Source organism: Branchiostoma lanceolatum, chromosome 9 (genome assembly GCF_035083965.1).
Source record: "Branchiostoma lanceolatum isolate klBraLanc5 chromosome 9, klBraLanc5.hap2, whole genome shotgun sequence".
NCBI lineage: Eukaryota > Metazoa > Chordata > Leptocardii > Amphioxiformes > Branchiostomatidae > Branchiostoma > Branchiostoma lanceolatum.
The window spans coordinates 16,623,127-16,637,212 of record NC_089730.1 but is presented as its reverse complement, the minus strand read 5'-3'; the positions used below and the strand labels follow the sequence as shown (position 1 = coordinate 16,637,212).

The 14,086-nt window shown below is 40.9% G+C and overlaps 1 protein-coding gene across 8 annotated transcripts in view; it reads right to left on the bottom strand.

The window, feature by feature from the left end:
- Positions 1 to 730: 730 nt before the first annotated feature.
- The window catches only part of LOC136441792 (discoidin domain-containing receptor 2-like), a 68,925-nt gene continuing 55,569 nt past the window's right edge, over positions 731 to 14,086 (bottom strand). For 5 of the 8 annotated variants that reach the window (XM_066438273.1, XM_066438277.1, XM_066438275.1 and 2 more), the window contains 13 exons: positions 13,450 to 13,678; positions 11,173 to 11,329; positions 10,448 to 10,856; positions 10,057 to 10,166; positions 8,973 to 9,134; positions 8,506 to 8,541; positions 7,256 to 7,423; positions 6,635 to 6,841; positions 5,991 to 6,220; positions 5,399 to 5,526; positions 4,883 to 5,080; positions 4,159 to 4,393; positions 731 to 3,763 (listed from right to left, as the gene is read on the bottom strand). In XM_066438273.1, coding sequence (XP_066294370.1) covers positions 3,464 to 3,763; positions 4,159 to 4,393; positions 4,883 to 5,080; positions 5,399 to 5,526; positions 5,991 to 6,220; positions 6,635 to 6,841; positions 7,256 to 7,423; positions 8,506 to 8,541; positions 8,973 to 9,134; positions 10,057 to 10,166; positions 10,448 to 10,856; positions 11,173 to 11,329; positions 13,450 to 13,678 — 2,569 coding nt within the window. In that variant the 3' untranslated portion in view covers positions 731 to 3,463. The remainder of the gene's footprint in view (positions 3,764 to 4,158; positions 4,394 to 4,882; positions 5,081 to 5,398; positions 5,527 to 5,990; positions 6,221 to 6,634; positions 6,842 to 7,255; positions 7,424 to 8,505; positions 8,542 to 8,972; positions 9,135 to 10,056; positions 10,167 to 10,447; positions 10,857 to 11,172; positions 11,330 to 13,449; positions 13,679 to 14,086) is intronic. The other 3 variants (XM_066438278.1, XM_066438279.1, XM_066438280.1) reach the window with 3 other exon arrangements.

Genomic DNA, 14,086 nt, shown 5'->3' with positions numbered 1-14,086 from the left:
CCCAACCGACTTAAACACTTAACGCAAGATTCAACATACTAGTTCTACGTCAAAACTATTGATAATTTCATGTTGAATACCGACTTTTGCGGACACCTCCTTGAGGGGGGCCTGCTTGGGGACGTCCCGACAACGTTAACGCTCGACACTAGATTCCGGAGCACTGCCTACATATGACGCTAAATTCAGTCAGCCTCTCTACGCTCTAGGCTCTCACACCTACCGGCAAAATGGAGTCTAATCTGATTGTTTACCTATAATGAAGTGGCACTATTGAACTACGAACTTTCACGTCAGACATTGGACTTTGGAGGCCACATCTGACCCTGAAACACAACAGCTTGCTTCAATGAATGAAGACCTTGGATGGTGGAAATTTCTATTTTCGTGTATTTCGTGCATCACCCTCGGCCTCCGCCCCGGCCCAACCGCGTTCGTGTTGTAGTCTATATTTATATGTACGACCTGTAACACCTAACTGTAGCACATCTAACTGTAAGTGTTGTTTAAATCTATGTTGTGAGGATGCTCCTACAGTACTTGGTGATAACGAATTCCAGTCTACACTAGTTCAAGGGAAACAAATTTTGAACACCTCATTTCTGGGTTAAAGGCTTGGCTATTTCTTGTTCTTTTCTGATCTTGTACTAGATATTTCGTACACCTGATAAAACAGTGTGAATCAAAATTCACATAAAAATAAAATAAACTCACACTTCACCACAGGTCATACTTTGTTCCAGATTCTTTACTTGTGTTTTTAGTCTTCTCTGTTATACATACAGCAGGGTTGGACACAAGGAGACAGGACTCCTTTAACAGTCCCATACAACTTAGAATTATCATTTCATAAGGGAATAATTATGATAATAATACCACAGCTTCCATCCACCTTATAAGTCACAACATTAGAGATTATGTACATATCGATCCATCTACAAACCACGACTCTGTTACGACTTATGGAACAAAAATTCTACATTTGTCACGCACTAGAAAAAATACATCTTCACAAGTGTAGAAATTACAACAGTGTACGTCTCTAAAGCAAGTCTCAAGTTCTATGGAGTTACAACATGTTTTGGTACAAAACAGTAAATGGTGTAGCTAGTCTTGTAGATGTATGCTTGAAGATATCAGCAATACTTTCCATTTCTGTCATGCTAGTAGATGCATAATTATGTATCCTAAAAGCTGAACGCAGATATATCTATATGCAGTATATTCCTTTTATGGAATCCATGGCAATTGTTTTGATATAGAATAAATGCTGTTATGCCAAATATAAAGTATGAAGAGAGCTCTGGAGTTTATGAAGTATATAATGGCTGTAAAGTGTTCCACAAGAAATCTGGTTTCTTACGCTGATGTTCCATGGCACAGAGAATCATGTTACTTCTGTTAACAGAAAAAGTTTGCAACAAACATGAAAAGTTTATACCTTTAAAACTGTAATACAAAAACCATGGCTTTGCATATAGACTCCATTACAAGTGTTTGGAATCTCGTCTGGTAAGAAAACTGAACATAAGTTATAACGGAACATTTCGCTCTCTTTCATACATATCAGTTCATTTCCTTTGCTTTGTCATTTTTTAAAGACAAGGTGGAAAGCTTGTATTCACAAAGAGTCAAGAAAAAATGTTGGCTTGTACGTAATAAAAGTATGTTTCAAATGGAAAGAATTTGATCTACAAGTTCTTTAGCAAATGAAATAAACTGGTATGTTTAATTTCACATTATCAATGTAAAGATATATTGAAAAAATATGCTAAACCTATATCATGTGTTGGGAAGTTATCATTCTAGCTCAGTATTGAATGGAAATCTAGGTACTATCATATAGAACTGGTAACAAAACAATTAAAATCATGATTACTAAGTGCAATCAAGCTTAAAGCCTCTTCTGTATAAGATCTGACGATAGAATTTTGCTAAAATTCTTAATCTGCCCAACAAGATCTAAAGCAGCTTCATCACAACATCCTGCAACATTTCCCCTCTCCATTCCAATTTAGTTACACACTTATAGACTTACTCTGTAGATATAACTCAATGCTTGGCACTGCACATAACCCTATCACAGTCTGCTCTCTGCCGAATGCCATATTTACATACAAAAATACCACGAACAGACGGCATACAGGTAAAATCTAGAAGTGTCTTCTGGTTTCTTAAAGCTGTAGATGTCTTGAAAAGATCTCGCAAGAAAAGAAGCTGTCTTCTCTTCTTAACAAAGCATGTAAACTTGACAAGTATGGCCTTGTTGACTCCTTAGGAACGAAAACTGTTTTTGTCAGTTCGATTCCTGGTTCCATTTTAAGGAATTTAAATTACAAACCAAAGTATCAAATTGATGTTTTTCATAGATACAGGTTTTTGTGAATATAGTAGAAATGTGGAAGAAACATCGCTTGACAGAATTGACAAGAAATGGTTTGATGTGTACAGAGTTGAGCCCATGAAAAGTGAACACATTCCAAATCATTATCGTCTTTACAGACTTGTGTCCTTGAACAAAATCATTCCCAAGTATCCAGTGCACACTTTTCAAAGTAGAGATATTCACTGCAAAGTTTTTGTCGGAAATATTTTCCTGATTTTTAAGTAAAACTGGCAAGATATGAATGACAGTTTTGAATCAAACGATCAAAATTATTACAACACTAACAGTCCCTACTGTACATCAACGTAAAATACCTTTACATCTATTGATAATACTTAAATTATAATACAACTTGATCCTGAATATGGTTATATGTGACAGACACTATAATACAGAATTTTCAGACTCATTCAATGGCGAATAATAATAATACAATAAACAGAACACAAAGAACACGCTTTAAGCTTTACAAACTCCTGGTGGTGCAACACACATTTTCCCACAAGTTTCCGGTTCACGCTATGGTCACATCAATTCTTTTTGTGGCTCTCAGATTTTAAAAATGCTAAACTGTTGGATGAACAAGAGCGGTGTTTAAAAAACACACTGGCAACATGCGGACCTTCTCGATGCTAACCTGTAAGATGAATAAAAAGTGAGAGGGAAGAGTGTGTACCTTGGCACACACAGTTTCAGGGAGTGAATATAGTTCTGTTTTCATCTTTGAGTCTTGATAACTTATTACTTCAAATCTCTGAGAGTCAAGCAAATAAATTGGTGTGGTCCACGACCATGAAAAAATTACAATCAAAAACACACTCTGTACGGGCTACACCCTTAATACAGACCACATTATATAATCTATAAGCCGTAGTGCACACAATTTAAGAGTTAACATAACTTTCTCCTTTTCACATAATGTAATGGCAAGTAAAACGTGATGACAAACTTCTCCAATGGAAAACTTGTACTTGACAATTGGTCTTTATAGTTCTTATAAGTCATTTTAAAGAAACATGAATCAAATGTTGAAGAAGGCAGCTCATATATATTTATATCTATCTATATATCTGTACATCATACTTCTGTGAGGAAGCCAATGTTTTTCCTCTGTAGGAAGACGCAGAGGTCTTCAAAGGTGGGTCTGTTCTCGGGCTCCTTCTTCCAACATTTTCTCATCATGGCGTAGGTGTCGCTGGGACAGATGGCGGGCTGCGACAGGTGCACCTGGCGGCCCTCGTCCTTGAAGAACTCTCCCGTGTTCTCGATGACCTGCTCGTCGGACAGGTGGGCGTACGGCTGCTCCTTGGCGAGCGTGAGGACCTCCCACAGGGTCACTCCGAAGGCCCAGATGTCACTCTGACTGGTGAACTTACCCTGGAGGAAAATAAGAGATGATTAGTTAGGTTTTTATATTCTTTTTTTATATTCTTTACTTTTTATTGATCCAGTGTTTAACACAACACCTAATCACTCCTTTTTATTGAAGAAATCTTGTTCATTGTGTGACAAACAATACATGTAGTAAATATCAAATCAAACAATTTCCAGCTTTGCAACTATAGCCAAAACTGTCTAGAGTGACTTAGAAATAAAAACTACTTATTACATAACCTGTCTAAATTGTCTATATATAACCTGCCAATTTTCGATATTGTATGACCTGTCTATAGTGACTTCACATGATGACTACAGTTTGTAGCTAGTCAAGGGAAATGGACATTAATATCAACATTCTAGAATTTACAATGACGAATGAAGAAGACCCTTACCATGAGAATACTCTCCCAGGCCATCCACCTGATGGGGAGCACGGCGCGCCCCTGTATCCTGTAGTAATCCGCGCAGTACAGGTTCCGACTCATGCCGAAGTCCGCTATTCTCACCGAGTGCCTCGGACCAACCAGGCAGTTCCTGGTGGCGAGGTCGCGGTGCACAAAGTTCAAGGACGACAGGTACTTCATTCCGGACGCGATCTGAGCAGCCATGTAGAGCAGCGCCCCCAAGCTGTAGGAGAAAGTAATGCATGGTCAGCTCAAAACTGTTGTGAAGTGATCTCACTATACTCGAGTTCCCACTCAAATTAACAAATCAAACTTAAAGCTTTTTCCCACTGTATACTCATAGTATGTTTTCATTATTATCTTTCAAAACAGTGGTCAAAACAATTGCATAAAAAACCATGTGCTTTATCAATTTTCTAAGTGTAGTAATTCACATCAATATAGACTGTTCAACAATATTTGCCAGTTTGGGCCTACATACATATAACCAATGTAGGCTAAAGCGTCTTGCATTGATACAGGGAATAACAGTATAATACAAGACCAATCACATAGCCCCGCCCACCACTGTCAAAATGAGAAATGCAACATGAAAACATGAAAATGCAGCAGCTCTCTCATTGGTCTAACCACTAATTGCCATGCTGTCATCGGCTCAAATACTACTTGTGATTGACAATCAGGATCAGTCTATTGTTCACTTATTACTTACCCGAGCATGGGTGCATTCGAAGCCGACGCTACACCCCCCTCAAACTCGTGTTTGAAGAGGTACTGGTTCAGGTCGCCATTCTCCATGTACTCAACGATCATGCACAGCGGTTCGTCCCGTGTACACACTCCGAGCAGTCGCACAATGTTAGCGTCTCTCAGCCTCGCAAGGATCTTCACTTCCTTGAAGAAGTCAGTTCTGTAGGGAAGATGTGAATAAGACAATTAGTCCTGGAGTTGACTTCATATGGCAGACACTTGATGTGTGGTTTAAATATCTTTTTTACTTTCGCCAACAAGACAATGTTTTTGATGCTGTTGTCTGCGTGTGTTTCTGTTTATTACATGTACAAGTACTATTATCACACATGACTCTTGGCTTTTATTTGTTACCATTAAAGTTTAACCTTTAGCACACTGAAGTTGCAGTTTGGCACCAAATTCCCTGTTGGTTACAGAGTTTTGCAGCAGGTTAAAGGTTAAAAGTAGTACAAAATGTACACAAAGAGTGTCCTACCTGGCATTTTTAGTGGCATCTGGCCTCAGCATCTTTACAGCCACCAGTACAGGTTTGTCCTTTGTGTGTGTGAGGCAGAAATCTCCGCCCACGAATTCTCTCATTCCCTCAGCTTCACACAGGTGAACCTATGGAACAACAACAGGAAAAGTCAGCACATCGGACTACATTTGTAGTTCAAACAATGCATTTCACCTGCATTTGTATACGATACAATATTTCCTGTGATACCATTTATGACAGGTCTCAAGAAAGTGCACAATTTGCTGTTGTAAACCTGCCAAACAATGAGAGTGACAGAAGCTTAACACACGTTTACCGTTCCTAGAACCTGAATGTAACTATGGCAACAAGCTTGAACCACACCCTCACCTCTGAAAACTGCCCCTCCCCAAACCTTTTTTAAAACATCCTCAACGTGCTGTTTTAAACTTATAGAATTATATTCCAATAATTGGAATCAATGTTGTTACTGTACAGTTTTTTGTTTGAGGATACAAAATTCTCTAAACTTCTGGCGCATTTCGCATTGAATTGTGTTTTATTGCTCCTCAAAACGGATGATAACTATGGCAACAAGCCCCACCCTCACCTCTCCAAACTGCCCCTCCCCAAGCTTCTCCTGGAAGCGGAGGTTGTGTCGGGGGAACTCCGGAGGCGTGGACGTGGAGTACATGTCGATGTTCACGTTGGGGACGGCGTAGGTGTTGGTTCCCGCCACGCCCTGGATGTTGACGATCTCTGCCTCGGCGTAGTGCGGGATCTTGACGTTGGGGTTGGCCGCGCAGAGGCTGAAGTCTGGTTCCGCGTACACGGCATCACCTGAGATAAACAACAGAGGACAACGTTATAACTTGTGCCAGGCAAAACTTTGATTAGAGAAGGAAGAAAAGTTCAGAGCCTTGACTTGACTTCTTCAACTTTATTCTTCTTTCTCCCCTGTTGCTAAAGGAAACCCAAGTAATATAAGGGCCGGAAAATCAGATTTTTAAAGTCAAAATAGACATTTCTACACATGATTAGTTCAAACAACACTATCACAATGTATAGCGACGTCTATCATGCAAAAAATATGACGTCGTTGTGATGTGAGAAGAAGAAACAGCATGTTTTTGCGAGGTTTTAAAATGCTCAAAGTATCCAGTTATTACGCAAATGTGCTAAATAGTGTTCATAAATTTCACTACCATAAAGATTTCAGCATTTCTTTACTTCCATATTTGGTTCAACCCTTACCTGAGTTCTCCCTAGACTGAGCGACAGGCGCGGGCAGCGCGGGAAGGTCGGGCAGCTTCCTCAGGAAGTTGTGCGGCTCCTGGTACTCGGGGTCGTTGGGGCGGATGCGGTGGTAGCTGGGGTTGGCGTGGCGCACGCTCGGCTGGTTGTTGTGCCCGTTAGGCATGCACACGTTCAGCGCTATGTGCTGCTCGAATCCTCTCGTTTCTAAAGATACATGTACATGACAGTAATGTTAGCATGAGTGAATTACTGCATAATTTCAAGATACACAAGATGGGGGTATCGATCTATAATTCTCCTAAACCTAAAAAAAACTGCTACAGTGCCCAAAATCGCCATGCATCATTGAGACCTCAATAACTACTGACATGCAAAAATTCAAAGTTTAAACCATCCAAAGAATCTTGACATAGCTTGAACACACAAACAAAAACAATACTCCTGTCAGAGGTCCTCCTTCCCGGAGTAGAAATTAAAGTTTTTAGAGCTGTTTTTCCTTAACTGTTGTATTTTTGGTTTAGAAATGCAGGATGAAGGTCAAGGTCGATGTTGGGTGCCCTGGTGTATGACCTTGCTATCTTTAGTTCAAAGGCCGCAGAAAGTAAAACAAAAAGTAACCTTTTGGAGGCTTGGCCTTAGTCTTCCTCTTGTGTCTCCACAAGATGAGCAGAATGACCACCATCAGCACAAAGATGATGGCCACCAGGATGCCCACGATGATGGCCACGTTGGGGAGGCCACTCTGGCCGTCCACCTCTGTGATGGACGTGTCCACTGTGGTCACTTCTGTGAGGAAAAGGAATGGAATGCATTAAGAGATATGTGTGACACAGTTGACTTTAGGTCATTCCAGCAATGATATGTACTCTCCAAGCAGAGGTAAGATCCAGGGTATTTTCAAGGGTTTTTCGCGGTATTTTATACGTTTTTCTACTTTTCCGTTTCAGTGAGGAGGGAGACCCAACTAAAAACGGAAAAGTAGAAAAACGTATAAAATACCGTGAAAAAAACCCGGATCTTACCTCTGCTTGGAGAGTAATGATATGGTCGTCATATGCATTTTCATAGCCTGGAGTTCAGCCTCATTAGCTTTGGTCCAGCTACTGAGGAGTAGCAACTGTTGGGAGCAGAGCAAAGATAACAAGGCTGCACTCCAGGCTAGCCTTGTTCAGGCTTCTACATCTATATCTGAGACATATAAGAAGCACCTTCTGACATACAAAGTATTCTGTATTGTGCAAAGTCGCAGTTTCACATAACCTCATATTTTCTTTCTTACTTTTATGTTCAAATAGGTACAAGGTATGTTCAATAGTGCCATACATGTATGTACTAAGAAACTTCTAAACAGTCAAACACACATTTGCTAAGACAAAACTATAACAGTTGACATACAGACAGGCTAACACAAACATGTAATCTAGCAACGTGCCCCCTAGAGCTACCTTTTTGTATTAAACACAGAGGACAAGTCAAGTACATGTGTAGTAACAATACATACATCTGTTAAACACAAAATATGACCTAGAGGTAGGAACAATTTACTTCCTATGCATCCACAAGTATGTGGCATGATAGAATGTTTCAGATATGTACATGTCTTATTGCTGTTTTAGACACTTATTGGTACTATTCATACTCATCAAGAAAATGAAGATAAATCATTTTTATGATTTATTCAGTCTAACTTTTGAAATACAAATTTGTTGTGTTGATCAACTCAAAATAGGAAGAAATCTAACACAGCAGATTGCACTAGAGTAATAATTGAGCAAGGGTTACAATTGGCGAGTTAATGTCTATAATATATACACGTTTATATCTGACTACTGTTATGCTAGGGGGCCTTGCTTGAGGCAAGTGCAAACCTGTATCATTCCCATCTGCAGAAACTGCTGCATCAACTGCAATCCAGGGAGAAGACAAGAGAATAAGCCACTCGCTTTACCATGCACATATGGTAACAGAGTTACTGTTGAGCTTCGCTTTGAAAATTTCCTGGTGGCTGTTTTCATTTCTATTGTTTGTTTGCGCTTAGTACAAGCTGACCACACAACTTTTTGTTTGAAAGAATTCTTGTCGAGAATGAAAAACAGTTTTTGATACCAAGATGATTTAAACAATGCTTGGTTGTGAATAAAAGAACCTTGCTATTCAGTCCCAGTACTGTTCATTTACAAATGATGATTCATTTGAATGTTTTTGTGATGCTTAAAACGCTTGAATCGGAACTGACTGATCAAAAGAAACAACAACCAGGAAATGGGCCAAGCTTTGCTCTCCGTTTCACCTGAAAGCATTAATGATTAAAACCTGTTCTAGTAACCTGTAGTACCTGTGTGGTCCGAGCCGTTAGGGTCTACGGTTGTGAGAGAAGTCGCGCTTCCGTCCATAACGATTTCCCCGTTTGGAATCTCGATGGGCAGAGGCACTGTCTCTGTCACAAGCATTGGGTCTACATACTCTTCGTCAGTAAGGTGGCTGAAGTTGCCAGTCACTAGAGAGTAAGGAGAGATATCCAAGCTGGGTTATAGAACTACTACTAGCTAAGTAAGAAGGGTTAGGAGCAAGTTAGAAGACTCCACTAATGCTAGGGTCACAATTGCGCCGGTGCCCGTAGGGGGTGTAGCCCGGCTGGGCCCCGAAGCCACAAATTTGTCCTGGTGGACTGTTGGATACCCCCCGGTGTTCTCACTGTTAGCTTACGGCGTCTATTTGTTACCGTGTCCCGGGTTGATTTTAAATCCGAGTTAAAAACATCCTGGGGCCCGCCCGTACCTGAGAATAGCCCTGTAGCAACAGGGTGTCCCACGGAGCCACGTAGCTCCAAAGTGCAAAAAAAACAGCCCGTAAAGTACCAGGCGGGACCATTTTTTCTAATTGTGACCGTAGCATAACCGTGGTGTGAGTCCAACACCTTGCCCCAAACGTATCTTACATTGTTGTGAGGCTATGGCAGGAGAGAGTAGGGGAAAGGTAGGATAGGGCATGTACAAAGGTGGCTACTTGGGTAAATGAGGGTTAAGGGGTAAATAATGATAATATCATGCATCAATACAAGCAACATTAATAAGATCATAATATTATGTTACAATCTAGCAAAATGTTGTCATCAGAAATAATCTGTCAGCAATCAAAAATAAATATTTGTGGTGTCAAAATAAAGGCAGCATTGATGTCTCTGGTGTGCTTATGCCAAATATGACTGACACATATCAAGAGTGCTCTCTATTGGATCTCACCAAAACTGCAGGTTGACAAATGAGTCATTTCTTACGTCTTTTCAGGACTTACTTGTTAGATTTTACCATTAACGATGTTATAACACCAAAAGTTAATTTGCACCAGATTAGATCTTTTATGTTTTTTCCATCATCCATCAGAACTTTGATTTTGTTTAGTTACTCGATGTGACCTACCTGAGTCGAAAGACACCTCACTAAAAAGCATCCAACTGTCCGCATACGTGAATCGAACCTTGAGGAACTTCCCAATGTTGTGGTTCAAGTTTATGGTCACCCATCGTGCACTGTTTGGAGGAAAAACAAGATCGCAAATCAGATACTGTCATTGCTTTAATATTGAAGTAAATTCTTGCTTAAACATTTCTACATGCTTTCTCATAAATAAAATACAGGGGCTCTTTTACATACTGTAAAACAAAACCTGACTGCAAAAGTTAACAATTCATTAGCTTATAAGCCGTGGATGCCAACAAATGATATGATACAGTAACGTCAGTGCATCATTGTGACTTCTTGCTATTTCTGTTGTAGAAGTACAGCAAAGTTAAAAAGAAGACTTCCCTACCTGTAGTTGTTAGTGTCCAGTATGTGCTTGTACACTATGGGCGTGCGGGAATAGTACGTCCCCTCGATGCTGAAGGATATCGTCGCCTCGTCGAAAACCTTCGCCTCCCGCAGGAAGAAGTTGTTGCAGTGGATCTTCATGGTCGTGAAGTTTCTCGCGTTCTCGAACTCGAACGTGAGCTCCACGGGTTTAGTTCCCTTCGTCGTGTTTTTCCAGCCGACCCACTCGTAGCCGGACCACATGCCACTTACGTCCAATAGGAAGTTGTCGGGACCGGTTATACCGTCGGTGAGCTGGCCCAGTCCACTGTACACGAGGGACGCGCTTTTCGCGCCGTCGTAGGTGGCGTCGTTGACAAGCACCTCCCCGCGGCTCTGTCCGGGAGGCATGGAGTACGACACGAGGCCGTCTGTGAAGCGGTAACAAAGTTTCGTTAGCACGAGTACATACAAAAGAGTCACCTGGAGGCCGAATGACATACTACAGCTAATGCTCGAAGCGAGTGATTGCCTGCCATTAGGGCGCCTGCATGCTGTTTTTCCGTAAGCTATTGTAGGTTTGTAGGCAAAGCTATCTTAGCGCTATAACTTTAAACGGGATGGCCAAATTTAGCACAACATCTGTCTTTCTGAATTCAATTTTTATAAATCTTGCTCAATTTACTGTAAAGCATTGTCGGGACCCCCATTCAGACCCTCATGTTACCCACAATGCATCATTCTCACCGTTCCATTCGCAGCCGTACATCTCCACCCTCATGCAGACGGTCTGCGGCACGCCCGGGTCGTTACTGAGCGGGATGAACCGGATGTGGTTTCCGATAAACGGCGGGTCCAGATCACGCAACACCGGCGTCATGGAGTCGGTGTTCCCTTCCAAGAGCTGAGGAAAAAAAAGAAACAAATATTTAAATGTCTAATTCGCAATGCGGTAGAAGTTAGTTGTTGCTGGGGAGAAAAAAAATATTTGAATGTTTAATTTGCATGATGGTAAAAGTCTCATTCTTTCATCAAGGTTCAGATCGCACTACGCCGGCGTCATGGAGTCGGTGTTCCCTTCCAAGAGCTGGGGAAAAAAAATGAAACAAATATTTAAATGTCTAATTCGCAATGCGGTAGAAGTTAGTTGTTGCTGGGGAGAAAAAAAATATTTGAATGTCTAATTCGCATGATGGTAAAAGTCTGATTCTTTCATCAAGGTTCAGATCGCACTACGCCGGCGTCATGGAGTCGGTGTTCCCTTCCAAGAGCTGAGGAGAAAATTAAGAAAAATCTGTCTGATTCCTTCGTCAAGGTTAGACATCCTGGCAAATGATATCTGGAGACACATTAATCTCTATGATTGGACAAAATATCGCAAATTAAGTCCAGACTTTTGGAGTGATATCGATCACTCTTCTTCAGCGTCAAATTTGTCTGCATCTTTTTCTGAGGCTTCATCAGGAACTTAAAATATAATTCATCTCTTGTAACTCCATGCTTTTCACAGAACTTGCATTGTGTAAGAAATTGAGTAAGGAATGAAAAATATTAAAAATGTGGCTGTAAAACACTTCAACTGCATCTATGTCGTATCATTATCTAAGATGGAAAAGCTGATACAGGAACTACCTTGAATAGCCCTTTTTAGGCCATCCATGTTATTCTCAATTCTGTCGACATTATTACAATGATTGAAACTTCGGAATTTGCCCGAGGTACGGATTTATGGTAAGCTTTCTATTTCCAAAACTGACCCAAAAATTTTCTTAATTGCATGAAGGCATGTTAAGGACTTGCTTTCTCCCATTCCCACATTGTTGACAAAACTCTCCAACGAATCCGCCTGGACTAATCAATATCTCCAAGCAGAAAAGCCCCAATTAGAAAAAACCCTCCTAACCCTGTAGTTAAAGAGACTAGACACACTGGTAGCAATTCACAATGTAATTGAATTAAGAGGATAAAGTAATTACACTAATTATGATCTGTTTAAGTTCCTTTGTCTGTGTTTCCAATCGGTTGGGTGGGATGCTGTGGGCCTGGGAACATTCCTTGATTGTTCCACATTGATAATCCCCTGAGAATGATTCTGTTAGGATTACTACAGAAAATTAGGGGGGGGGGCTGAGTCTAAGATCTGTTATTCCTTATGCAATTGTTTTGTATGAAAAAGATATCAATCAAAAGCATGAAAAATGAGAGAAAATTTTCCCTTCACAAGTTTGGTTTCAGAAGATATCTTTTTTACAACCATTACAATCATTTCCCTTCAGATCTTGTTTAAATAACCTTTAGCCCACTGAAATAGCCGTTTTGCACCCCATTGTCTATTGGCAACAGAGTTACGGGCAGCAGGGAGAAGGTTATAAAAGACACCCATCCATTTTGTACAACCAGTACACTCATTCCTGTCTTAAAACTGTCCTAGACAGTTACTGCATGTAGGTTGGGAAATTGAGGTGACAAAATGCCTGTGAGAAGGGATGGGGAACATCCTGGCATTCTGGTTCACATGGGGACAAACTTCCTGCTGAAAATTCCTGGTGGATTCCAAGGAAATGAAACAGATCCTGGAATACTGGAGGTCTACATGAAGTTTCTCAACGACAACTTGCATGTAGTTTTAGGTTCACAAGACTTTCTAAAACGATAGATGATTTAGACATACATTAAACAACTTGAAGCTGACAGCAGTTTAGTCAGCTATAACAACTGCCTGCAACGATGGATCACAGAGAATTATGGAGACAACTAGTCATAGGAAGATTCCGAGTGAGCTTGGCGGAGTGAGTGTGAGATGAATTTGAACCATACAAACTGGTTTCGTCAAAGGAGGGATTTGTGAGATGGCGGGCTCTGTGACACCGGTCAGGGTAAGGGAGAATGTCTTCTAATGTGCTCAATTCATTACGGACATGCACGATGACGGAGACAGTTTGTGACCAAAATCCCTGTTACAATGAAACCAGTTTGTGCAGTTCAAATTCATCTGTTCAATACTATACAAACAAACAATCAAACCTCGTTGCCCGTCCTGTCCTTCCATCGTCTCCAGACCTTCCCGTCGCGGCTATACTCCAGGCGGAACCTGCGAGCGAACTCCCTCCCGATCCCCTCGTCGTACCTCCCCTGCACTGCCACGATCGTGACGAAGCGCTGCGTGCGCATGTTGACCTGCAGGTACTCGTACGACTCGTCGGTGACCATGTTCCGCGGGCACCACGCGCCGTCACCCTCGTCTTGTCTTAGTCTGCAAACGCAAGATCTCGCTTTTTAGTAACAAGAAGATTCACACTTCTACAGTCGTTCAACATCTTTTGATGAAAAAACAACAAATTTCAAACCAACTTCTCTCTTTACTCATCCAAAAACTTTTAATTCAGATCCTTAGATGGAACACTCCTTTTTACAACATGGTCAGCTTTGGCAGAAGCTATGCAGAAGCGCAAACAGTCCACATTTTCTTCTACTCCTTTAAATCTAAATGCAGGATGAAAACAAAAGCTTTGAAACACTCTAAAACTATAAAGAGCTGCAGCCATTTAGAACTTTATGTCAAGGGCAAAAACTGCTGTAACAAACTGGAGCAAATTAAAGAAGAACTCAAGAAAATTAAAACGGAAAAGCCATCGTTGTTAGCATTGCCATAAGATAGCCT